Genomic DNA, 27,457 nt, shown 5'->3' with positions numbered 1-27,457 from the left:
TGAGGCAATCTGCTCTGAGCTGCGTCACAGCACAAACTCTGCAGGCCAAGTCTGAGAAAGTTATCAAGTCACTATGCTATGGCTCAATCATACCAGTGTCTGTATTTAAGTCTTGGAGCCACTTAAGTATAGAGTTGCCACTGAGGTTTTGGTGAGAGCCAAATGTGTACCTGGTTGATACAGGTTTGATGAATTTGACCACAACACTTCATTCTGAGATTAAAAAAAAAAAAAAAAGCGTGTGTGTGTATATATGTGTAGAAGTATTATTATTATTTTAGCAAAAGTAGCAGCATCTCCTCTTACCAGAGAGATTCCCAGAGAGCTCTAAGGCAGATGTTCCCATCAGTAGGTGTAGTTAAGCTCTCACTGGAACTGAAGTCTGGAGTGCAAAGCAAAACAACTGAACTTGCAAATTAGCATCCAGTAACTATCCTGGTTTTCTTTTTAGCAAACTTTCTTTTTGATGTAAAAGCTCATCTCACTTTAGAGTGATGCTTTAGAGTAATTAGGGACTATTGTGCTTTAGAGACTTTAACCCTGGGCTTTGCTGGCTCAGCCCCTGTGGTTAGAAGCAGTCAATAGACTCTATGGTGCTGAAAACTTACCCTTCAGTTCCTAAAACCAATTCCTTTTCTGAGGACCTGAGATGGATCCTTCCATAAGGATGACTTAAGAGCACAAATGTGACTTGGCATTTTAAAAGGACAGACATTAATAGCCAGGTGTTCTGTAACGTGCGTGTCTGTTTCTCAACCGAAGGTATTTTATACAAAGAATCTTCAGTGTTTTTCCGCTTTTGCCGTTCTTTAGGTCCTCATACAGGCTTGGCCATACTTTGGGACAATCATGGAAAAGGCATTTAAAGAAGTTCTTGAGCCAAAAATCAGAGCAAAGAATGTACATTTGAAAACATGCACCTTTACCAAGATCCACTTTGGCGAGAAGGTAGTGTGAATCCTTTGCAACACTTGCAGTTCAGTCTTTTCTGAAAAGTTCAGATGCAAGGGGAGTCTGATGTTCAGCTCTTTAATAGCTCTGAGTGTTTAACAAAATGGTATTGCTACAACACTGCTACCTCCTTTGTTCCCTCTCATGTTGACTTGAACGTCTTCACTGTGAAGGAAAGATCATAGGAGACACGCACACCCCTTCCCACCAGCTGTCAGTGTCATGGGACTGGAGATAGAAAAAGGGACACATATCCATATTTCTTTCTGTTATACCCTTGTGACAGGAGTTTTCAGTGCTTCCTAAGGCTTGCAGCATGGGCTACTTGCAGCCGGCTCTGTATTTGAGGACTGCCAAGGCTGTTCACAGTACCTCTTTAAGTGAAAAACTTGGGTGGTTTGCTCATACTTTACATGCAGTTGTGCCAAGTCTTCAGTGAATGCTTCTGTATTCAAATTGATCGAAGTGAGTAAGACTTTTCACTTGGGTTTAACTTCAAAAATATTAACTGTGTTGTATCTTGTTTGTCTTCATTTCAGTGCCCGAGAATCAACGGAATAAAAGCCTACACCAAAGAAATCAATAGAAGACAAGTTATCCTAGATCTGCAGATATGGTAATATTGCATCATTGATTATGTAGATGGTTCTTAACTCACTGTCCATTTGACACCTGTGCATGAGTTGTCATGCTGGGCTGGACATGTGGTCCACTAAGATCAGCATGAAGTAGAGAAGTCCTTATCTTATATCAACCTAGAATTATACAAGATAATCTCTTGCCCAGCTGGATGTCCCAGTACTTAAAGAAGTTAGATGTGAATCAGCCTTTAAGTCAGAAACCAGTGTCACCAGTGCAGGTTTAGGTGTTACCTACTCTGGCCCATCACTGCTGCCACAGGTATAAGAATGTAGCCCTTGGCTTTGCCATTCATGGCAGTAAAAACCCAAGTTTTGGAACTGTATGTCCCATTTTGACAGCTCTCAGGCTTGGAGGCGCTTGGTCTGCCTTGCATCACCATGGTTCCTCTTCAGTCCAACGTCTCCAGTTCTTCCAGAACTACTTGCGCTATTTATTTTTTAATTTCTTCCCCTAGATTAATCCCTTGCTTTACTCACCAACACATTTGCTTTTTTGGATTACGGCTGTTCTCTGAGCAGAAAACTGCCTCTAGCTCTATTAACAACAACAACAACAAAATTAGATAAAACATCTGATACCTCCCAGGCTGTTTTGAATGAACTTGTGTATTTTGTTAACATCAGAGCCACTGCAGAGCTAAACTCTCTCCTGGTTTAGCCTGGAGAATGGAATTATTGGGGGAATTACGGCTTCCATGCTGCTGTACCTCTGTAAGTTTAGTGGGTGATTCAGCTGCCTAATTTAAATGGCTTTTCTTCATGGTAGTGCCAGGAAAAAAAGCAGTGTGAAATTACGGAGTGTCTTGGCAACAGCACAGAGCTGCTCAGAACTGTGCCTGCTGCTTGGTGTGGCAATGACACGGCAGCATCCCCAGCCCTGGCAGAGCACCATCGCTCTCTGCAAAATGACACGCTTGATTTTCAGCCAGAACATGTTGTGCTTCGGTGCTGTCAGTGAAATGCTCTTTGTAATAGCCAGACCAGTTTTAGGGCCTTTGGCAAATCATTCATGCTTTCCACATTGAGATGGAGGGATTTGATGCCTTTAAGGCTCTGCAGTAGGTTGCTGCTGTTCTCTGTTAAACTATTTCTGCAGGCTGCTTCTCCCACATATTCATTTTCACTGTCTTTCAACAATCTTCTGCAGAGGGATTCCCCCACCTCCTCATTCCTGTCCCTCTGGCAGACCCATCAGCATCTCCAAACTGGCCAAACACTTCTGTTCCTCATCCTGACGATAACTTAAGCTGAACTGTCATCTGATAACACACGTATTTCTGCATTCACACAGGACTGTTCAGACTACCTTGTCTCTGTGATGGGGGTCTTATCTCTTCTCTCGGGCTGTGTTAAGGACCCAGATTCTCTTATGTTAATACATTAACATCAGTTTCTGCAACTAAGCTGGGTGTTGTGTGTTGTACCCTGTCTGCAGGAGATAGTGTATTACTTCCAGGAACGGGGAGAAGCAAATTGTTGAGCAGTGGTGTTACTTACCTGCCTTTCTCTGGATTGTCAAAGGAACACTTTTTATTTTTTCTTATTTTTTTTTTCCTTTAATCAAAGAAATGGGCAATCTCCACTTTTCTGGAGTGAGGCAAACCCCCATTACAAAATAGGCTCTCTCAGCTACATGAATAGCAGTGAGTGTCTGTGTGAGTCCAGCTGGTGGTGGGAGAAGAGCTGCTTAGAGGAGATGGACTTGAGCTGCCCAAGTGAGGCTGCTGCCCTTTGCACCATCTCTCAGTCGCTGCATGATGGCGCAGAGAAGTGTGGCTGTGTTGTAGTGGACGTTAAAGGATTAACATGTCTGCATGTTATACACACGACTCCTTTGCCTTGGTGCTTGCTGGCTCTAATTTTGTGGGAGTTCCCTCACTGGTGAACCCACACGAGCATGGCCTGTTGGCTGGCTCACCACTGCATGTGGTGCTGACCAGGGCAGCTGCAGCAGTGAAGATGAAGCGGCCGGTTTGCGCAGGGTGCTGTTATCCCGGTGGGCAGCGCTCCTGCCTTGGCAGTGGCTCTGCCCCGCTCCGGTGCTGAGTTACCCTTTGTGTTAGGCAGGGTCTTGCATCCAGAAATCTCAGCATGCTCTGTAAATGCTTCTTACTTTCAGCCTTACAGCAGTACAGGAGAAGGGATTTTTTCCTTCACTTTTATCAAAGAGGCAACTAGTCTCTGAAGCCCAGAGTCTTTGACTTGGCCAGGGAAAAACACAGCAAAAGGGCGGGAGTAGAAAAAACCTTTCCCTCTTAGCCTTCCTTTGTGGTCTGTGTGGAATAATTTGTGTCATTTTAATAGCCACTTGTAGACATATGATCTGTCAAGTGTTTTGTTTATTCTGTGCTCCTGATCTCCATGACGTGATGTGGCGCTGAATGTTGTGGTTCAGGTCTATGCAACGTGACGAAGAGCTTCCTTTCCTCTATGTTAAAGTTGTGATGTGATATCACAAATTGCATCCTTTGCTTGGGAACTGTGAAAAATAGCGCTTAGCGGTCCCTTACTTGTATGGGCAGCTGCTGTCAGCAGAGCCAGTGATGCCATAGGTCTGGTATTGCATGGAGTTACCAAAAGGAACTTGAGAAGCTGCTTTAATTAAATCTGTTAACAGCTTACATGTCGGTAGCATTGGAGCATTGGGAATGGTTATGTAGAGCACTGTCTCATTACGGTCTTGACTGTCTCCCATGAAAGGACTATACTTGAGTTTTTGGCAGGAAAACCAAGCCTCAGAGGTGATTACTTGTGAGGCACAGAGACCTTTTGGCAAAGGCAAGGAAGGAGGCTATAAGTCTTCTTTCAAAATCATTTGCTCGGTCCCTGAGATGATGCACCCAATTGGTGTAGATTAAGTTGTGTAAATTTTGTCACAGCTTATAGGACTGAACAGAAATGTTGAGATAATCACTACTTACCCTCAGGTCTTCTGTACAGACAAAGTTTGTCATTTATCTGCCTGAAGGTCCTGATGTCTGTATTCTGTTCATGTATCTGCTTTCCAGCGCAAATATACCTGATCTACAGCTTTCACGTGACACGTAAGAAAGTATCAGGGTTCTTGCAGTGGCTAAATGAGATATGACATCCCCACCAGACTGGGATTTGAAATCCCCAAATCTGAAATATGAGACCTCAGCTGGAAATAGACTGGCAATACTCTGGGATTTCCAAACAATTTACCATAGATCTAAATCATGAATGTGTCCCCTGAGCATAGGGAGGTGACAGTTGCATTCTCCAAATGAATTAATCTCAAAGGATTCCGGAAATGTTCTCCAAAACCACATTTTTCAACATGGGAACTTTTCAAGTGCAGCCACTTGACCTCCTACAGCTGCTTTTCTTCCCACTAATTCTGCAATTGCCTGAGCTGCTGTGTAGCCATGTAACCATTGCCTATAATCATCAAAGTATTGGAAGGCACTGTTACCTCCCAGCAGAATATCTTGTAAATCAGTTGGTTCCTATTTCGTTAATCTGATTTAAACTCATAATAATTAATTAATTAAATTAATAATTAATTAATTAAACTCATAATTTTTCTTTGGAAATGTTTTGGATTTTCATTTCTGTGCTCTTCTTTGGCATTTATAGTACATGAGATGTCATAGAAGAATAGTGTAATAATTAATACGTATAAAAGAAATTTATGCATTGCAGTTTACTCCTAAAAGAGAATCTCTGGACCTCCTAACTGGCATGTTTTCAAATCTGGAAAGACAGTCTCTGTCTTCTAGTGCAGAATTGGAGAAAGTAGTCAAAAGAAGTGCGCAGCAATACTTTGAGCTTTGATGGAGTTTGGCTTAACTAAGTTTGTAGAATCTTACAAGAAACTAAAAGCCTTTTGGAAACTTGCCAGTCTTGAGCAGAAAAGGAACGCTTGCCCTCAGGAGCCTGACTTGATAGGCAAAGGGGAAAGGTAGAGGTGGTCTGGTTTTTCTCATACCCTGGGGTACTTGGTCACATTTTCCTGTCTCTCTTATTTGTCTAATACCGCTTGCTCGTTTACCCAAGTCCAAAGTCAGGCAGTCTAAGCAGTAGTCTGCTTTACAAAGCACTTGAGAAGGCTGGACCAAGAGGAGCTTTTAGCATGCGGGCTGATGAGAAGATGAGGCCCATGGGGAGTGACTTTACAGGGAGAGAACTGCACATGCCTTTTCTGAAGGGACACATAGACATTCGGGTTAGTCAAACTTGTCAGTGTGTGCTCTTGTAGCATCCCTGTCTTCAGCCAATGCATTGCCATCGTATCATAAACAGTGGGCCCAGCTTTTTGACCCACGTACAGAAGAGATACAAGTACGTGCACTTGTACAAGCTTCTCCTGTTCTCATCCATGTCACAGGCATGCTTATCTGCATCGCCTTGTGCAACAGGTGATTTCGGAGAGAAACAGCGGGTTCTTCCACTCTTCACAGGTGGGTAAAGCATGGTCCTGTGCATAGTGGCAGAGGGGCTCAGCCCTACGTGCTTTTGAGTGCCAAGGCTTGAGTCTGGTCAGGCGCGCTCTGTCTGGGGCAGGACAGCAGAGAGCACAGCCAGGTTACGCTGAGCAGAGGGGACAGACAAAAGCACGAGCAGCTTGGACTGGAATTGAGGAGTAAAACTGATGATCAGAGAGTGAATCCTTCCTACCGAGCACCCTGGCATGGGGGTGATGCCCGTATGAAGCAGACTTAAGGATAATTAAAGGCTCAGGCTCTGATAAAAGGGGTAAAGACTTCTCTGACATCTAGACTCTAAAACACAACTGCATGTATTGAAGTGTTACTGGAGAAAGGACACATCTAGGACTGGGTAGAAAGCATTTTTGACTGTGTGGAAAGGCATAAAGGTTGTAAATTGAAACACCACAACTATTATTTGTTGTGTTGGACACGGGCAACAGCTGAATTAAATCCTCTTGGATTAATTACTGCAAATTGAGGAACTCATTTTGGCTTCTCATTTAGACTTTTATTGTGACAAAGCTCTATTAGCACCCAGTGTAATGAGCTGTAAGATAATGTCAAAATTGTAGAAATTAATAAATGTAAAAATACGCTTAATTATGTGACTAGCTTATAAGGAAGATTGTGTTAATTTTGGCATGACCTGTGAGGTTGGTTATTTAAGAAATGAGAATGCTGTAACATTAAAGACTTTAATCTGTGTGTTATGAGCTTTTTAAATTCTGGTAAGTGACTATCTGTAAACAAATATTCGAGAACTTTGCTTGCAAAAATGGAGACAAATTCACAGGGTTACACATTCTTGGCAGTGTTTTTGGAGGGGAATCTGACTATGTGCATATTACAGTGTGAATTAGTGGCAACTGCAGCACTGTTTGCCCATATACATGTGGCCAGAGCAATAATCTTGTCCTTTTTCTTTGATTATGGAGTGAAATTATGCATGTAGGCAGCAAGCACAGCACATTCACCGTGCTGTGGTACCTTTACACCCTGCTTTACCTGCAGGGTGTTTCTGTGTCTGCATCCAGAACAAGCTATTTCTCAGAGCACTGAAAGGGAACTTGGTAGCTCCTTTCAGTTGTCTTCTGCCAGAGGCATCAACAAATCTGCTAGGTTCTGCTCCCTGGGGAGTGGCTATCGGTTTCTGCAAAGGTGGTGTTTGTACTTTTATTAAAGTCTAAGATGGTTTCCAAATTGCAAAAGTACCACACTCAGCATTCATTTTATATAAAGCCTGATGTTCACCATGGCAACTGACCAAAATCTGATCTAAGTTGTTGTCTTTTAATTCAGCCTCAAGGAAACCAGGTTGTTTTTACTAATTAATTTGTCCTTCAGGTGGGCTTTTGGGTTGTGGGCAAGGTGAGGAACCCATATGTAATGACAGGATGGCTCTGCATCAGCTTGGGAGCTCAGTCACCAGGTTGTGAGGTGGGATCAGGCCTTTGGCAGAGAAGGGAGCAAGAGGGCAATTGCTATGACTTTGAATTTTGAATGAGCCTGTTGATCCCTTCCTTGGAGCAAGCTTACCTCGGCCAACTGCCAGTCCTAAGGATGGAAAAGTAATGTTGAAATAAGATGTTGCTGTGACATTTTGCAGGTAGATCAATACCACAACTGACTGCAGGGTTTCTCTTGTGAAGATATAACGCTTGTTCAATTTACTCAACTTTCCATTTTCAGTTGCTTGAAAATCCATTTCTGCCTGTGGGGTCATGTTGTCAGTCGTTAAACTAATGTAATTTATACTCTGTACAGCCCCAAATTTCTCATTGGACTATTGCAAACACTGGAATAATGTGAGAATTTTCTTTCAGTTACATAGGGGACTGTGAGATTCACATGGACATATCGAAATTTAATCTTGGAGTGAAAGGCGTACAGGTGCGTATAGTGCTAACGTTGTCTGTTCAAGGCTCTGTGTGCCAGGGGGTAGTGTGTCCCAACGGGCATGTCATGACACTTAACTGGGAAGCCACCAACTAACAGGTTTGGAATGACTGGCTTTATCTCCTCGTGTTTTGGCTGGGGAAACGATGCCTTCCATGGAGAGCACCTAAATAGCACTTTTAAGCTTCTTAGTGTGACCCTTAAACAGAGTCAGTGCCAGAGCATCGAGCTCGTGTGGGCCAGCTTCTGCCACTGGAGTTCAGAGGAGCTGCATGTTGGTAGAGAACTTCAGAAGAGCCAGTTCTGCCAGGGTGTTCATAAACTGGTGTAGATTAGACCAACAACCTGTTTTTACAATGATGAAAGCTAGTAGGCAGATCTCTCCATTGTATGGCAGTCAGAATCGCAGAGACACTCCACAAACTTAGAAAGCATTGCCTGGTATCAATAGCAATAGTTTGAGGGGGAGAAGGTTAGTGGTGTTATTAATTTAAAAAATCCTACTTGAAGTAATTTTATTTAGAATTTATCTCCATCACTGAAAATCTCACAGTTTTGAAACTGTATCCTGACAGTACCTTCAGACTCTGTTTTCCTTGGTCTGTTCTGTTTGCAGTTGTATGGGACATTGCGGGTGATACTGGAACCTCTTCTAACCGATGCACCTTTTATTGGAGCGGTGACCTTGTTTTTTATGCAGAAACCGGTAAGTCGGTAGTGAACTGTACTCTGCAGTCTTCTTGCTTCCTGGTCTGTCTTAATGGATGGATAGGTCTTCAGGGAGTAACACAAGCTGTCCTTCACTGGTAACCCAAACTGCATAACTCTGCCTCTCAGTGCAGGTGTTTGAATAGCAAATTCCTGATTGTTCAATGCTCCTCTTGAACTCCAAGAGGATAGGATTGAATTTGCCCTAATCTTTTGTAGTAGTGCCTAAAAAGTTACTTGCTTCACTCTAAGAATGGGAGGACCTTCAGATGGTGACAGCACAGGAGCCATTTCCAAGGCATTTGCTGCAAGGTTTCTGGCAGGTGGATTTTAAATCTTACCATTTGTAGATTTTAAATGCAGTCGTCTTGGAGACCATTCAGTCATGGTTGTGCTTTGAAAGCTTGCCTGTTTAAGGTCACACGCCTTGTAGTTGAATTGTGGTTTAATAAAATATGAGAAACCTTCTAGTCTTGTAAGAACCAGTTATCTTGTAGTACACAGCCTTGCTTGTGGGTTATGCTCTGCTTGAGTTCATGGAAGTCATACATTTTTGATCTTGGATAAGGTGTTTTTGTGTTTAGATGTAGTAGCATTATTTTAGCACATGAAAAAAACCTTTTTGTTTATTGTGTGAATAGAAATACAGACTCCTGAAGTCGGGTGGTGTTTGTAAATCCCCCTGCCTCAGGGCATAGGCCAACCTCTAAGTGAAAAGACGAGGGAACAGCTTCAAAGTCTAGGTAGAGCTGTCGGGTTTACTACGCATGACCCCAGGGCATCTGCCAGTGGTCTTGCTAGGGGCTGAATGCTGTCTTTCCCTGTGCTTGCAGGATAAGTCCCAGTGATACCCTCATTTCAGGTGTAGCAGGTAAAATAGATAAGGGAATTGATACCAGCTGTTGGTTTTAATGTACAGGTGCAGTCACTTACTGGTGCAAGTTTTGCTTTCTTTAAACAGCTGGCTTTGTTTTAGAAGCATTTGCTTCCCCTTTAAATTCTATAATTGTTCTGAAATAAATTTTAATGGTCCTGTATAATTTTTCTCCCTGATCTTGTTGTAGCACTTGGAAATCAACTGGGCAGGCATGAGCAACCTCTTGGATGTCCCAGGGATTAAGTAAGTCTCTACTTTGCTTCACTTTATTCTGCTTTAAAAAGCTTGTGCTTTGTGCTTACATTTGTTTATCTTAAAGTGAAAAAAGGCAAGGTACCACAGAGTTGCAGTCCCTCTGGCAAATAGAAATACAATCCATGATAAAGAAAACTACTCCAGATTTATAAGGAGAAATGTTCTTCTTTTTCTGTGTAATCTGCTCACCCTTTAGGTTCTTCAGAAAGGGTAGCTCTTCCCCAATGCCTCTTAGATTGGTCTTGTGCATAAAACTTGCACAGCAAGGATGAAAATCTTAGCAGTTTTCAGTACTGTAAGTTTCAAACTGTTTCTCCAGGTTGGAGATTCACTTTGTCCTTGTTCCTTAGCGTAAGGAGAAAATTCTGTTACGCAAGAACAAAATATATTTGGTTACTGAGCCATTGCTTTTCTCCCTTTAAATGCAAATACAGACACTTCTGTTCCCCTCTCTTCCCCTGCAGCTCATAGTTTGCAGACTCATAGGAAGTGGCTGGCTACTTTAGGTGCCAGTTTATGCATTAAAGGGCCTCTGAAGGCCTTTGATGTCGAGTGAGAGGAAGCTTTCTTTTTCTCTTAATTTGAGGCCAGAGTGGCCTTTTGCCCTGAAGTTTGCCCTGAGAGCTCCAGTTTTTATCAGAGAAATTAATCTGTTCTTTTCTAATGTGGTTTCCTTAATACTTGCAGGGAGAAGGTATGTAGGTGTTCCAACCTACAGCCTCTCATATAATTAAGTGCAAATTTGGTGTCCTAAATTTTCATTCCCTGGTTCTCTCACAGGGATTTGAACATAGAAACCCATGTTTGTTCATCAGCACTGCACATGAAAGCCAGGAGCAAAACATGCCTGACCATGAATAGGCTGAAGTACAGGTTGAACAAGAGCTCTCCCTTTCAAATGAACTGAGCATACTTAAGAGGGTAAAGAAACTGGACGCAGTCGGCTGTCCTCATGTACAAGCTGTGTTTAGTTGAGTGTACCCTGAGACTCAAGAGAAGGGACAATTCTGTGACCTTCCTGTGGGGTTTTTTTGAAGGAAAGCCAACGGCCTGGGCTTTCAGGCTCCTGGTTTCACATTTGCAGTAGGAGAGGACTTTCCTTCTGTCTGAACCCAGCCTTATCTGTGAACTGTGACAATTTTGTTGCACAAGCTTACCCTGAGAAGCTGCCTTATAAGCACTGGATTAATCAAGAGGATGAAAGTCTTTCAGATGTTTCATGCTCTTGGGTTTTCCTCTTAGTTTTTCCTTCTGGTCATGTTGAAATCCTCTCATTAATCACCTGGAGAGTACCGGGCATCTGCGTTAAACATGTACTTCTTGCTCAGGAGAAATAGGTCAAATTAGTTGTCCCCACCATACAAATAGAGCAACTGTAAAGCAAAGGTTTAAACTGAAAAGCCAGAAATGTTTAAGTTTTAACTAGGTGGGAAAGTTTCCTAAACTCCAAGACAGACAGTACCCTCGGTTCAGCCATTGTGATCTCCTGTATGCCAAAGATCCTGTTACTTAAAACAAGATTTTCCTTCTTAGTGCAAAATATACCAAGATACAGAATCTCATCTTTTGCTTGGTCTTCTATTAAAAAAAAAGCAAGCCAAACTCATTTTGGTTTGAATGTGGCTGGCTTCTCCTTCCATTTTACAGTAAGGTCTTGGCATGTGGCCAAGAGCAGATGGCAGTGTGTGCTGGGGCCATGTTCTAAGTCTCAACCCAAAGTACTTCGAGGTCTTGAGCCCACTGTGAAATGCTGAAAATTCCTGATTCCCTCCTCACCTTGTCCATTTCTGGTGTCGGTTCAAGGAAACCGAGAAGGCACATGAGTTTGTATGACTTGTTTGGGTGTGTGACAATCTCATCATATGGCCTAAACTCCTATTCATCATTTACAACTTGCTAGAGCCGAATTCACACCTAGCCCTAGTAACCCTAGACTGCAACAACCCTGTGTGCAAGTGGGCACTTGGACCATGTGTGCCACAAGCCAATGGTGATTATGTGCAGAACGACAGGGAATAAGATTGAAAGAGATCTTGAGAGGCTGCCCCATGCTCATACTCTCCTCTGCAGCAGCTCAACTGGATGCGAGTTATTGATAGGAGACAGCCTAACCTTCCACAGTGATCCACATCCACCCTTGGTGATTGGTTCTGGTGTTGAACTGTCCTCTCCATTTCCTCTTATTCTAAGCTAAATGTCACAAGCATATGTTTCTTCTGCCCATGTGCAGCTGTACGTAGCACTCTTTCACAGAATCATAGAATCGTTTAGGTTGGAAGCATTCCCAAGGAAACCGAGAAGGCACATGAGTTTGTATGACTTGTTTGGGTGTGTGACAATCTCATCATATGGCCTAAACTCCTATTCATCATTTACAACTTGCTAGAGCCGAATTCACACCTAGCCCTAGTAACCCTAGACTGCAACAACCCTGTGTGCAAGTGGGCACTTGGACCATGTGTGCCACAAGCCAATGGTGATTATGTGCAGAACGACAGGGAATAAGATTGAAAGAGATCTTGAGAGGCTGCCCCATGCTCATACTCTCCTCTGCAGCAGCTCAACTGGATGCGAGTTATTGATAGGAGACAGCCTAACCTTCCACAGTGATCCACATCCACCCTTGGTGATTGGTTCTGGTGTTGAACTGTCCTCTCCATTTCCTCTTATTCTAAGCTAAATGTCACAAGCATATGTTTCTTCTGCCCATGTGCAGCTGTACGTAGCACTCTTTCACAGAATCATAGACTCGTTTAGGTTGGAAAAGACCTTTAAGATCATCGAGTCCAACCGTAAACCTAACACTGCCAAGTCTGGGAGTGTTAAACACCACTAAACGATGTCCCTAAGCGCCACATCTACACGTCTTTTAAATACTTCTAGGGATGGTGACTCCACCACCTCCCTGGGCAGCCTGTTCCAATGCTTGACAACTCTTTGGGGGAAGGTAGGCAGTATCACTCATTTCGCAGTGCCCATTTCTTTTGCAGTGCCTCGTTCTTTTATTCTAACTGAAATTGTGATGGATTGTAGAGATTTAGGTCGCTTTTTTCCCCCCCACCTGCAGTGTAATGTCAGACTCGCTAATTCAAGACTTCATTGCTGCACGGCTGGTTCTACCAAACAGAATCACAGTGCCTCTGAAAAAGAACATGAACATTGCCCACTTGAGGTTCCCGATCCCGCATGTGAGTTTTGGTTTTGGTTTTTTTCAGTGACAATATTAATCTACCTGAGTGTACATTTGCCGCAACGTGGATGCATGCAAGCTTAGTGTCTTAGGTTCCTGTATCAGCTGTTTCAACCTGGATTGCAGGCTTTCTGTAGGTGATATTTAGGAAATATAAAAACAGATTTTAGATAGTTCATAATTTGGCGGGGGGGAGGCTGGTGGGCCCTACCCTCTATACATGGCATAAGAAGTCTATTTAGACACTGAGCTCATTTACCAATTTAAAGCTTTAGTCTCACTTGAGAATACCACAGATCTTCAGTTAGAGAAGGTAAATACATAAGTAAGTAGTGTCAGGCTACTTAATTTTTTTTTACTATTGCTGTGAATGGATGTGAATAGGGAGCTCAGAGATTGACATCTCTTTGTTACAGAAAAAAATTCAGGAAAGAAAAACAACAACAACAAATCTCCTAAATGCTTGACATATCCAGGTCTTCAGTCTCCTCACTTGTCAAATACCTAATACACTCATTAATGAGGGTAAATATAAATGAATGACAAAGGGATGCTCCCTCTTGCAAACTTGCATCACCAAATTGAAGTTGAATGGCCACTCTGCAACAAAATAAGAACCTACCAATGGGTGCTTAGTTCTTCCTTCAGTCAGTGGGAATTGTTCTTTACTCTACACTTGATTTGACTGTGGCTGTAATCCTGTGTCCATGTGTATGTTTCTGATTTAAAAATAAATCGAAGATTATTTCTAACCAGTTATCTAGATTGGATTGTGTATCTGTTTAAGATTATTTTTTTTCCCCTCTAGGTAAATGGTAGAAAAAGTGTTTTAAAACAGCTGTCATTGGAAATATACTGCATCAAAATACATGTCTTTGCAAAGCTGTCGTAGTGACTACCCTTGCTGCCTGAAATAACTGATTTTAGGAGGTAGCATATTATAATTATCCAAAGATGGCATTTTCATGACCAATTTTTTATCTTATTTTATTCAGGGAGTAATAAGGGTTCATCTGCTAGAGGCTGAAAACCTTGTCCAGAAAGACAGTTTCCTTGGTGCAATCAGGGGGAAGTCTGACCCGTATGCTCTTCTTCGCGTTGGCACGGTGCAGTATCGAAGCAAGACAGTTTCCCGAGATCTTAATCCCATTTGGAATGAGACATTTGAGGTAGTGAACCTTTTGATCTTTCCATCTGTAGGACACACAGCTGTTTACATCCCTGTGCTTGGAGGACCTTCTCTTAGCTGACTGCGCTGGAGCAGGTGGACTTCCTTGTTACTTGATTGAGGCATTTCTGTCCCTTAAACAAGTTCAAATTTGCATTGCAAACTTGAAATGTCATTCAGGTTGATCTGATTTACATATGTGGGTTTTTGGAGGAGGTGCAAAACACTGCTTTAAATATCAATCAGTGCAGCAGTCTATGCAGCTGTAGTCTGCTCTAGCATTGATTATTCTTTGCTTATTAGGGATACCAGTTTGAGGGGTTTAACTTGTAGTTCAAAAACAAGCAAACTGGTTTTGATCTATTTTCGCTTATAATCAATTGTATTTGTTACGCAATTAGCCACAAAGCAGCAGGGAATGTCCTTAATGTGTTATACAGTTCTGAAATGTCATGTTCTTGTCCACAGCCTGAGCCTCTGTAAACCTATGTGAATGCTTTTTATTTTTAATCAATACCTCTTTCTCCTCCAGTTTGTTGTTCATGAAGTGCCTGGTCAGGACTTAGAAGTGGACTTGTACGATGAAGATCCAGATAAAGATGACTTTATGGGCAGGTAAATTAGCATAACCCTTGCTCAGGGTCCAGTAACCTCTGCAGTGGGACACCCAGATTATTCATACTGGAAATTTAATATTGAAGGAAGCTATTCCCTTTGTCCGAATAGTGATACCAAGTTATTAGTTCTTAGCGCAACTAACTTTGGACAAGGTAGAGAATGGTCCCAGACTCCTGCAGGGAATCCTAGGAAACCATTAGAAGTGATAGTTGCTACACAGCTTGAGCTTTACTTGAAATTTATTTTAGTTTTGAAAATATTTAAGGGGGGGAGTTCAGAATTGTAAGTGCGTTTCAGCGCACATGCACACAGGTAATGCGTAGAAGTTGTCATTTGGAACAGATTTGAGTGTGGCTTTTTTGGTGGTGGTTTCTCTCCCCAACAGCAGTACGCTGTATGCCTAAGTATACGCTGAAACGTTTACTTTTTGTCTTTCAGCTTGCTTATAAGCCTAGTGGATGTAATGAATGACAGAACTGTTGATGAGGTAAAGATCACAGCTTATTTCTAAATGTGATTGGTAGTGTATGCTTACCTGTACTCATTTGTGTGCTCCCTCTGCAACTACATTGTTTCTGTGTGCTTACAGCTTCCTTGCACATTTCCACTGTGGTACTTTCACAAAAAGAAAATACCTTCACTCAGAGAACTTGAAGTAGCCATTACAATAATTTTTACAATCAAGCTGGCAGCCTCAGACAGCACTGAGGTTACACTGAGCCAGCAGTGGGGTATCTTGTGTTAGTATCTCGTGTCCTGTATGTACCAAATGTTTTGTACAAGGCTACAGATAAAGTTTGGTGAAGCAATCTGATTGCTGAGGGAAGAAATAATCTGATCTTATTGTGGTTCATCCTGCAACCCAGCACTCTGCAAACAATGCCAGGGTGCCTGTCTTGTGCTGCTCCTGGTTGGAAATATCCATATGCTTTGCGTGTATATGGGTATCTTATTTTCGGGTTTTGTGGCTTGTATTCCTAAGTAGATGGACCTGCTGCAATCTAAGTGTCAAAAATGCAAGCTAAGGTGCTCAAAGTGCAGTTCATATTGTCTATTGTACTTAAGTCTCAGGCTGCAACATATATTAAAAAATTATTCTGCCTCACAGTTCTCAAGTTACTCTTTGTTGTCTCCATTTAGTGGTTTCCCTTAAGTAAGACAACAAGTGGACACTTGCATTTAAAACTGGAGTGGCTCTCACTAGTAAATGACCAAGAAAAGCTACAGGAGGTGAGTATATTTGCTTAAAGGATTCAGATACTCTGATCCTTTTCCAGTGATCAACAGTGTGTAAAATTAGGAACCCCAGGCAAACTCATGGGAGTTATTTTTGTCTGACAAAGTTTTGACGTGATTTACCCCTCCCTCCCCTCCTGAGGAGGAAGGGCATTTTCTTGCCCTAGGCCCCTTAGTTATTCAGAAGTAACTCAAATCTGGCAGCTCTTTTTGCTTGAATTAGCAAAGCTTTGTTTGACTCACTGCAAAGCGGTCTCTCACCATTCCCTCCCTTGATAATTTTTCCCTTCCCTCTCCATCTAGGATCTGTGTAGGACCTCTGTGTATAACCTGTACGAGTCCTAGACAAATACCCAGCACTGGTGCTTGGTAGGGCCGTGGTTCCAAATGGTGTCTTACTTGTCCAGCACAATTGCTTGGATAAAGCCCATCTCCCAAGGATGCTGTTTCTTCATAATCAAGGAAAAGCATTTGAGTTCTGCCGAAGTGAATAAAATTTGTTTCCAAGCTTTGTTCTGCTGACAGTGGGTTACTGGTTACTGATGTTAATGTACACGATTGAGCATGTTCTTAGGTGCCTTGGTGTACTGGGAAATCCAACCAGTTCTGTCTGTGCTAGAGAGATTGAAGAGCATTAAGGCCAGTGAATTGAAAAGACTTACACCTCTTTTTACTGGTCTGCTTAAAACCATCATGCTGTATTGGCTTGTACTCCTCTAAATTGCAAGTTGTAGGAGAAAGGTGAAGAGTTGCTTAGCTTTCAGAAACTGTCCTTCGAATCTGTGTTGTGCTTTATGTTGTCCTTGATGGGTGATCATGCCTACCTTGTCTTTTGTTGTGTTTTATCTTTCCTGGCCTTCGCAGGATAAGAAGGGTCTGTGTACAGCTATTCTGATAGTCTACTTGGACAGTGCCTTCAACCTTCCAGTAAGTACAAACCACATACAGGCAGCATTTCACTCCTAACCTTTCTTTTAAAGCCCACAAATTAATTGCTTTTAAATAATTTTTTTTACTAATTCAGAAAAACCACTTTGAGTATTCGAATGGTGAATGTGGAGCAAAGAAGATCAAAAATAACAAGTACCTCAAGGTAAAATTTATATTCTTCTCCCATTCTTGCAAAACAACATTCTGGATTATGTGGTATCATAGCAACTGAAACTAGCTGTGGTTAAAAAGAAATAATCTCTCCACTGTCAGAATCTAAGTGACTGGGGCTTCAAAATAGTGATTGAAAGCCCACCCCCACCCCAGTAAAAGCCTAGGAGGTCCAAGGGGGAGTGCAGCACAGAAATATTTGATTGTGTGTGGAGTTGTCGTTATTTTTATTTTATACTTTGGACAGAGAGCCTCCAGACATCAGACCAAGTCATGTTACTCTTTCAGCTGCTGCTGGGGTTCTTCCCATGCTGAGCTGTTCCAGCTTGACCTCCCACTTCGGGATGGGAGGAATATGCTTTTCTGTGGTAACCTTTCAGTCCATTGGAGACCTGACCACCAGATTCCTTCCCCCTCAGTTTTAGAGGGATTCCGAAGCCACTCTGTCATTCATGCCTCTTTTCTCTTTGCCTCTGTTTACTTTTTCCCTCAAATACTGCATTTTGCTACTGTAATGTAAATGGTGGGTATAGGGAAAAATGTCTTTCTCCTCTCTTTCTTGAACAAGCTACACACAACCATGGCCCTGAGCAATGGATAAAGCTTCCCATTCTCTCTGAGTAGCTCCCCTCTTAAATGCAATCTTGACAATTTAGATGAGTTACCAGCACTGTGATACACATCATATTCAATAATCCTTAATTCTGGACTTCGTTGTATCTGCTTTGTATGCAATGTTGTGCCAAGACCAGATCCTCAGCCTTACCTTCTGTAGCATTAGTGCACAGTACAAGAGGTTCAGCATTGCTTCTGGAAAGGAATTGCTACTTGGTGCCAAAGACTGGCTTCTAGCTGCTTTACAGTAAGTCCTGAGCCTTGGAAGCCAATTCTGAGAGTCCTGTTTCATTCAGGAATGGTGAAGACTTCCCACTGAGTCTTCAACTCTCTTCTCTGTTTCCTCTCAGCTTCTGACAAATTTTTAACTGCTCACCTATTGAAACCTAAATACATAAAACTTCAGCTTAAAAGCTTACTCTTGATAGTAGAGGGTAAGACAGTGCTGTGTTATGACTGGAGTCTTTCCTGTGTACTGCACTCTTCAGATGTTCCACATCTCAAAGCTATTGTCAGCTTTCCAGCAACTTATTTCAAGTAAGAGTAGTGGTTTGATATTGCTTCCTGTAAACTATAAATGTCTATTTTTTTTTTCTGCTTTCTTTTTTTTTCCTTGTATTAAATCACAGAAGATGGAACGAGAACCTTCCTCCTTTGTCCTGCTCACAGTAGGAAACAAGACTCAGAAAAGCAAGGTGAGGCTGTTTGACTCCTCTGCTTTCCTTAAATACTTTCTTTTTTTATGGGTGACTATCTCCAAGTAGCCCCTAGGAAGGGTAGGACTAGTGAAGCTGATGTGAAGAACTGTAGTTATGATAGTTAAGTAGTTATGATAGCTGCAGAGGCTGGGAGGTTGGGTTCAACCAGCGTGTGGAAGCGGTGTGTCACTGAGTTGTGCTTGGTTAGTGGGTGTCTGATCAGTTGCTGTACAGATGTGTGTTTTTGTGCTCATGGCCACGAGGTCATGTTGGTCAAGATACTCTAGTTCTACAAGGGTTGAAGAGGAAAAAATGATCAATCTGCAATCTGGCTCATGCTTTCTCAGGGCACGGTGTCATTTGCATCGAACTGGCATTTATTTCCTCATCAGAGTCTCCTGGCTCCTGTATTTCATAGTTTTACTGAATTTTTTTACCTGGACAAGACATATGCAGATCTCTTCCACTTCACTTTCAGTTCCTTTTTCATTATTTAATATTTACTTTTGCCTGATGAGTAAGAGCAACAGCTGAGTTCTGCCCTTTCAGTAGCTGCTGTGTTTATTGCGCCGCAGCTGGATGCAGATAAGGGTAGCTCTATGTTCTTACAGACACTCAACAAATAGGAGTGAATCCTCTTGGCTACACACGAGCATACGGGACTAGCACCTATTTTCCTTTGTTTCTTCCACCTGCTCCATGCAGAAATTGGGTTCTGCTGGCATTTTTACCTTCTTTGGCTTTCCCTTTTCCCCACCACATCACCTGCCTCTCCGAAGCTAGGTCAGACTTCCAGCTTTCCCCCGCTCCTTTTCCCATCCTGCCAGCACTCGTGGCCTGGTGGAAGCAGCTGATTTATGGAACAGCCTCAGCCACAGCCCCTGCGGGTGCTTTCCATGCTCTTTCATCCTTGAAGCGGATGGCACTGAAGCTACATCCTCCTACTCTTCCCATGAGCTCTACACCCTTCAGACTGCCCCCTTAGCTTTCCTACCCTTCCCAGCCAGCTCACTGCAGCTTTGGGAGCTGGCACTGGGTGCCTGCAGGCTGGAGGCAGCACTGTGGCTCTCCCTGGGTGGCTGCTGGTCCAGGCAGCACTGGTTGGAGCCAACTGCAGCTCACCAGACTTGTTCTTTGGCATTTCCACGCCCCACAGAACTTGTTCTGGTTTTGCCAGAGACTTTGCTTCTGCATGCTTCTGACTTAGAAATTTCACTCTCTCCATTCAGCTGGGGTGTAGCATCACTGAATAAAACAAGAGGGTCACCATGACCCTCTTTGATGGTCACTGTCATGGTATTCTTTGCTGCTTACAGAATAAGCTGACATATGTGCCACAATCTTCTTGTTGCAGACCTGCAATTTCAGCAAAGATCCCACGTGGGGCCAGGCTTTCACCTTCTTCATCCACAGTGCTCATTCCCAGTCGCTCCATGTTGAGGTGAGAGAAAAGCCTTTCTTTTGAAGACTGAGTCCACATCTGTAAGAAGAAACCTTTTTTATGGTGGATGTAATCTCAGTGCTGGTTTTTTCTGTGTGCTTGTACTGGGGTCCTCCTACTTAAAAGGTGGAAGAAGCATCTGCTATTGCACAGGCAATTCTCTGTTAGATGATGCTGGTATCTACTTTTGTCTCTGGGATCATGTAATGCATAATATCTTAGTTCAAAACATTGGATATTTCTGGCTACAAAGTCCAAAGGACGTTTCATACAGGTCTGTGTGTGGTAAAACCATGAATATCTTGCTGTTGGAAATCGCAGCCTTCATAATTCTCAACCAGGGCCCTATCTCTTTACCTTGGTATTTTGGCTCATTAAGAAATCTTGAATCTCACTGGCATACGTTGCAGTCACAGCCAGTTCTATGGCTGTTCACTTGGCTACAGAACTGGATTTGAATTTAGAAGGTGTATTGAGGTTAAATAGGCTAAACAAACTATTACCTAAAAAGCTTGTAAAGATTTAGACCAGTTGTCATCCCAGGTGCCTGGGACACTTTCCCCAGAGCAAGTAAGGAAAGTCAAGTAAATCCCAGGGCCTAGTTTTTCTGCTAAGGCAGTTCCTTCTCTATATAGTTAGAGATGGAATTTTTACTCCAAACATACTAATTTGTTACACTCCTGCAATATTGGCATCATCCATTTGGAAGTAACCATACTTGGTAGTACGTCCTGAAGAAAATAAGCTAATTTTGGTCTATGTCTGAAATACCTTTTTGCTTTGCCGTTCCCAGTGGTATGCTTTCCAGTTTTCCATCTAATAAAATTTTTTTTGTTTTTTTTTTTTTTTCCCCCCTCCACACCTAGATAAAAGACAAGGATCGGGATAGTGCCCTGGGAACTTCAGTGGTATGTCTCTCGCACTTACTTAAGGACCCAAACATGACTCTCGATCAGAGATTTCAGTTGGACCATTCCAGTTCAGACAGCTTCATTAAGATGAAACTTGTATTGCGGGTAAGTTGTTCTTTGCCATATTCACTCGGCTTGCCCAGCAGAAACATCCAATTCTAACCAGGCAAAAGAGGTGAAAGGTGGGTGTGGAGAAGTGCAGCTTTGCTTCACAGATGAGTAGAAAGTAGAAGTGTGATGAGGTCTTTAAGCGTAATTAAGAGTGCATGGTGGAGCTGAGAGGTATCCCTGAGGCTTCCTAAAACTTAGTGCAGTGCCATTGCTGAAAATCTTCTCATGACAAAGAGTTGGACTGAGAAAATCTAAGCTGGGGAAAGCAAAGCTGCTGAACAGTAAGAAAGAGTCATGCTTAGGAATTGTTTTCTCATCGTGCTTTGGATCAATGTTTAGACACTGTTAAATACATACTGGGTAGGACAAGGGAAGAGAACATCACAGCTCATCCGATAGGCCTCTTTCACCTCTAATGGCAAACTCCCGCTGTTACAGTTTTGTGGTGAAATTTCATCCTAGATGGTAATGCTGGCATTAACCCCAGTGCTTTGGGAGCAGCACTCATTTCTCTCCCTTGTGATTTTTTTAGGCCTTGAACGTTGAAGAACCCGATCCACAAATAGTCAAGGCTGGTGTCAATGCCTCGAAGCAAGGTCCTGTGCATGTCAGGGAGAAGGGTGGAAACCAGCAAAAGTTTGTCTCCCCACCAAAACCAGAAGTCTCAAAAGTACTTCCCGTGAGCAAAGACTCTGCAGCACTTGAATCTCTGCTGAAAAAGGACAGCAGAGAAGACCCGCACCCAAATGACAGTTCAGCAGCACCTGTACCAAGTGAAACTGTTGCTGGCCTTAATGAGGCAGAGCACGAGCAAAATCCAGAGCATTGCCCGTCATCAGCGTTGCATACCAGAGCAGCGGTCATGCCCACGTTGCCAGTCGTACAGGAACTGAGGCTTGCGCCCAGTGTTGCTTCGCTGGGTTCTCTGCCTTCTTCTTGCTTTGACTTAAGTAGCAGCAATCTGGACCTTCATAAGTAGGTGTTCTTCCAGCTGAATTGTTCTTCTCTTGGGAAGGTTTGGGTTTTATAGGTCGCTGTTGCATACAGTTGAATTCAAGACTGCTAAGTCCTTTGGAGTCTTGGGTCTCAAATCAGCTTGCAAAGAGTTGACCTAAGTATTCCAGTCAACAGCAAAGTCAATTACAGGGTCACTATCAGATCAGGGGTAAGGTGAAAGCATTTCCTTCTCTGGCTCTCCTAAGAAGTGCTGCATATGTTGGCTTTATATTGCTTAAGAGCCTCTCACAGAATATCCTGGGTCCCATAACACTCACGATTTTAGCAACAGGATATTGGAAGTCTGAATATCCCACTTCTGTAAAAACATAAACCTTTGATAAGCGTATCTGGCTGCTTAAAGTTTTGAATGCTGTGTTCTATCCAACAAATTTTAAGACTCTCATAATGCTGTGAACAAAGTTTTCATGGATAGGTGTGCTTGTGTGTGTGTCCTTCCCACAGTGCTAAGTGTGAGGCTGCAGGTAGTCAGCTCCGTCAAGGAGGACGAAGAGCCGGGGTGCGGAATGGAGCTGGTAGCTAGGAGCTGGCAGAGTCCTTAACGAACTGAAGTAGCAAAGAAGGTCCATCTCGATTAAGAGGGCATCAGAGCAGTTATAAATCTGAATACCAAACCCAGCTCCAGCTGTTCGGTCTAGCACTTCTGTACTGGCACATTCTCTAGATCTGAACAGGGCCTCATTTATAAACCATTTTTAAGCAATATGTTTTGGATTTGAAACCACTTTAATAAAATGCAGAATGAAATATAAAAAATGGTCCCATTTTGCATATATAGACATCCTTGAAGGAGCTGTGTAGCATGCTAACCCGTACTTTGCTGCTCCTTTTACAGCAGGCCAAGTAGGTGCTTTTTTGGCCATTTGTACTGTGGGACTGAAATGAGGTACTTGTACAAAAGGCAGGCTAGGCAGTGCTGGTGCTAACAGGAGTGTTGTTTCTGTGGAACCTCTGCGGTCCAGCTGCTTTCTCGATAGCAAACCTTAGGATGCCAGAAAGAAGAATAGTGCCCTGAAGGTTGGTTATAGCTGAAATTGCATCACCAGCTTCTGAAACTCGTGTCCTGTTTCGTGCTGCTAGGTCTGTGCGTGAGGTCTCTTAAATAGCTGTATTTAAAAGCTTTGACTGTGTAACTGTCTTACAGCGGGACTGAAATGCCTCTGGGAGAGATTCAGCTCACAGTGCGGTATGCTTCAATACGGCAGAGTCTCGTCGTGCTGGTGAATGGCTGCAGGTAACACTGACAGTTGCATATATCTGTAAAGGAAAGGGGAAGAACTTGCTGAGCTTGTGTCAAGACATTCAGCAAAGCTGGAGCAGAACCACGTGCAGCGTAAGCTGCCCTGTTGAGATGCCTTAGCATTGGGTGACTTCAGTCTATGCAGCCTCACTAAGCCCAGCTCTGGTCAATGCCGGTAGCAGGTCAGCAAGTAGAGATCCTCTAGCTGTCATCCATGCAAAACTTCCTCTGGACAGCATTGACAACTGATGCGTGTCTTGGGATGTCATGATGGGCATCATGACAAGGATTGATACCTATAACTGAATTTGTAAATATTCATTTAGGAACCCCAATAAGTGGCCACACAGTAGTGAAAATTTTGTTTAATTTCACATCCTTAAAGTTTTATTTCCTTATGTTCCAACTGCCAAGATAAATGGTTTTGGCCTATGGACCCAAGAAGAGTTGGTCTGATTCTAAGAGAGAGAAGGTATCATAACACACAGCGGGAGAACCTGCCTTACTTGTGAACACTGTATTTCTTTTAACAGAAACTTAGTACCTGCTTCCAATCGTGGAGTAGATCCGTATGTTCGTATATACCTGCTTCCAGATAGAAGATGGACAAGCAGGAAGAAAACTTCCGTTAAGAAAAAAACTCTGAACCCCCAATATGATGAGAAGTAAGAAAATGTTAATTATAAGTGCTGCTGAAATAGTTATGATCCCTGTATAATGAAAGGGCTTAGGTAAGGTGTGCTCCTGTTGCTCCTAAGGGTTGTCTTGTGAAAATTTGCAGGTCTTCTGAAAAAAAATGGCACTTTAACTGTGATTTGCAAGTGCTTAGGGCTGGCCTTGCTCTGCCTGTGGTGGTGTCTGTCCCTCTGTGGGAGGGCATGCCTTCTTCCCACCCCTTCCCTGATCCCAGCAGATGGTGGCTGCACTTGCTGCTTTCTACACTGACATTCCTCTACTCATGTTTAACTCCCTGTCGTGGCAGAGGCACCCTTTCCTTTTGGGTATCTCACAAAACCTACTTCTGTGTTCATACTTCTTTGCCTGATGTTTATTCTGACCACTTTCCAAAAGCCAAAGGCAGAAATACAAAGCCTTTTGAGACGGGACCATTCTTGGGACAGATAGGTGGATGTTGTCATCAAGACCTGGCGCGAGCAGGGTAAAATGCTCCCACCTCTTTGCTGACAGTGTCGTGCCCACAGCTCTGCTGCTGAAATGGAATGCATTTTACACAAAAACCAAACACAGTAATGCTTAGAAGTAGAGCTCATTTGAGAGGTGGTTTTAATCCCGTATTTAGAGGAAGGTACACATATGCAAATATTGGGTGGTCCTGGGTGGCTCAGTTTTTTCCGATGTTGGGTCCTTTCTGTATAGGTCAGAAATGGAGAAAAGATTTTAAGATATTTCATCTTAACACTCAAAATACTAGAATTGTGGATTTTGCTTCTGCCTATTCTCACATAACTCCACTGCTTTAGTGCCAGCACAGCTGTTAGGAACAGCATCTCTTTTTCCTCATCCTCGGTATTGACGTGTCCTGTACATCCTCAATTACGTATAATAGGTTGAGCAACACTTTGCTCCAAAACACATTACCAGTTTTACAGCTCTGACTTGAGGAGAAGCTATTCAGCTGGGCAGAACTTAAATGATTTAGCGTGGACAAAACTCACTTGACACTAGATGTCATGTGCCAGAGGCGTGAGTCAGAGACATTAAGAATTTAATTGCCACAGGTTTCAACCTTTGTCTTCTCTTAATGTGGTATAAGCCTACTTTGTAAACTTGGGGGGGTTGGCTCAGCTATTTCCTCTGAGTAATAAAGGTTGCATGGAAAACATGCTGATCTTCCATGAAGGGGGAAGAATGACGGTAAATAGCATTTCGTCATGACTGCAGGTTTTCCTCCTTTCCCTCTGGCACAGTGAACAGTCTGAACAACAGGGTCATCGTCTTTCATGAGGCCTGGAAGAGATTTCTTACAATGTGAATAAAAATCTAACTATAGAATTGCCTTTTCCGTGTCTTCCTTCTCTGTTAAAGTTCTGGCCACTGACGCTGTATCCTGGCCACTGATGCTTACAGAATTTTAGGTTTTGACCTAAGTCTCTCCTTTCAAAACTTTACTTTTAGGTTTGAATTTTTTGAATCTTTGGAAGATGTCAAGAAAAGGACACTGGACATTGCAGTGAAAAACAGCAGGCCCTTCATTTCACAGGGAAGGAAGGAGCTGGGGAAAGTAAGTTTAAAGAAGCTACACTCCCGATTTCATAGAGCTGAACAGTCTGAGCCATTCCTGTAATCCTGAAATGCAGTTCCAGTAAGTAAGTCTCAGTGACAGGACTAGCAATCTGGAAGTAACTTTTTCTGCTAGATTTTCACCTAAAATCAGGCTGTATCCATGTGGATGCTTGTGTGGTCTCATGTGATTCATGGGCCGTGCCCCTTCATTTCAGAAGGGCGCTCCTGAAATAAAAACGTTTCCCTGGATCTGCTGCTGCCCATTCAGGGAATGGCTCCAATAGCGCAAGCACAAAGCGGAGAAAGACGTGTGATGAAAGCCCAGAATTTGCCAACGGTCCTTTAAGCTTTCTGTGAACAACTTTGATTCTGTGAAAAGTAAACTGGAATCACTACTTCAGCGATTGATAGATAAATTTCCAAGCAATGCTCCTAAGAAGCTGAGCTGCAGTGCTGCTGCCCATTCAGGGAATGGCTCCAATAGCGCAAGCACAAAGCGGAGAAAGACGTGTGATGAAAGCCCAGAATTTGCCAACGGTCCTTTAAGCTTTCTGTGAACAACTTTGATTCTGTGAAAAGTAAACTGGAATCACTACTTCAGCGATTGATAGATAAATTTCCAAGCAATGCTCCTAAGAAGCTGAGCTGCAGCGCCGAGACTGGCTACTGCCTCTGTCCCGGGAGTGCAGGAAGCTCGTCTCCCTCCAGCTGTGCGGCAGTCCTAGGACCTGAAAGTGGGTCTGACTGGGGAGGAGCGCTAGCTTAGCTCATCAACTTGTACGCTGAATAACATAGAAATAAAATTTGCTTTTTTAAAGGTGCGGATTGACTTGTCACAGGAGGACTTAATAAAAGGTTTTGCACAATGGTAAGTTTTCTTCTCCGTGCCTTCAAACCCTGCCAATTGCTTTGCTGGGAGTTTGCCTGACTGCTGTTGGAGTGCTGCTAAATGGGCGGTGTGTTTTGGTGAGCAAGAATAATATTGGATCTGCAAACGCAGGACTAACTTGAACTAATCTGGTAGTTTTATCTAAATTGTATGTGAATCCAGTTGCTAGTACAATACCTGTCCTGTGAAAGAGTTTTAATATGAGGCCTGTATCTCAATTATAGTCTTGAGCGTATTTTAAGTTACCATAAAAGCCACTGGGACACATAAGTAAAAGAATTATGTCTATTAACGTAACCTTGCAACAAATTTTATCTTGGAGAAAGACCTTAACTAAATTAATACTCTGATCAGCAATATATATTTATGATAAAACTTTAATTACAAAGCATTTATAGAAACTATTATAATAAGCCACTTACAGTTTTCCTTGTGTGTTCATTGTGGTTCAGAATTAAACCTTTAAGCATTGGTCTGAGGCAAAGATTACAACTAGGGCGGGTTTTTTCTCCCCCTTCTACGTGTGTAGTTAATGGTAGTAGTTCTTCCTTCTTTCTCCCTCAGTGGTGCCCAAGGAATGCAGCGTGGGTAGGCCAGGTGCCCCACGGGCGGGGAGCCACTCCTGGCCAGCAGGATAGGAAAACCTAGTTCCCCTGGCCCAGCTGGTGTCTGTCTCTCACGTAAGCTTATGGCAATTATGGGAGTAGGAGAAAAATGACGCATCCAAATTTCCTGGTAAAGAGCTGAATTTTGAGGCCATCTCCGAAGCCTCCTTTGACACACTGCCTATGAAGCACAAGCAATAAAGTAGCCCAAGTTCCCTCTGTTGTGCCAGTTAGGTAAAACTTTAAAGAAAGTCTTAAACTACTCTAATTACTTATTGTGTCTGTGTTGCAGGTATGAGCTGACAAGGAGTAGATGCAAGAAAACTTGATTTCTTCTCGTGTACATAAGTTACTAATTTTTCAACTTTATATGAATGTACATAGGTCTTGTAATTAAGGTGTTTTGAACAGTCACTGCAAATTTGAAGCAGTCTCCAGCTCAGGACATGTTAATTTAATGATCCTACTCAGAGATTAGTTCTCACTGAAGTAAAAGAATAGGCAAACAACCCCCCCCCACACACATTGGGAATAATTTGTCCTTAAATAATAAGTCCTTTATTTTTGCTGTTTCTGGCCTATCTCCCCCAA

General features: G+C 42.8%; 1 protein-coding gene across 1 annotated transcript; it reads left to right on the top strand.

Annotated features, from left to right (window-relative positions):
- Positions 1-849: 849 nt before the first annotated feature.
- ESYT3 (extended synaptotagmin-like protein 3) lies at positions 850-27,195 on the top strand. Its single transcript, XM_009696320.1, has 21 exons — positions 850-948; positions 1,491-1,567; positions 7,870-7,936; positions 8,559-8,648; positions 9,715-9,770; positions 12,850-12,970; positions 13,968-14,141; positions 14,673-14,755; positions 15,197-15,245; positions 15,899-15,988; positions 16,859-16,921; positions 17,019-17,087; positions 18,340-18,405; positions 19,763-19,849; positions 20,716-20,865; positions 21,404-21,846; positions 23,033-23,122; positions 23,662-23,793; positions 25,265-25,370; positions 26,191-26,240; positions 27,159-27,195. Exons 1-21 carry the CDS (start codon positions 850-852, stop codon positions 27,193-27,195), a joined length of 2,199 nt encoding a protein of 732 aa, XP_009694622.1.
- The last annotated feature ends 262 nt before the right edge of the window (positions 27,196-27,457 follow it).

Source organism: Cariama cristata, unplaced genomic scaffold (assembly GCF_000690535.1).
Source record: "Cariama cristata isolate BGI_N322 unplaced genomic scaffold, ASM69053v1 scaffold83, whole genome shotgun sequence".
Lineage (NCBI taxonomy): Eukaryota > Metazoa > Chordata > Aves > Cariamiformes > Cariamidae > Cariama > Cariama cristata.
The sequence above is the reverse complement of the archived record's forward strand: the minus strand, read 5'-3'. Positions and strand labels throughout refer to the sequence as shown.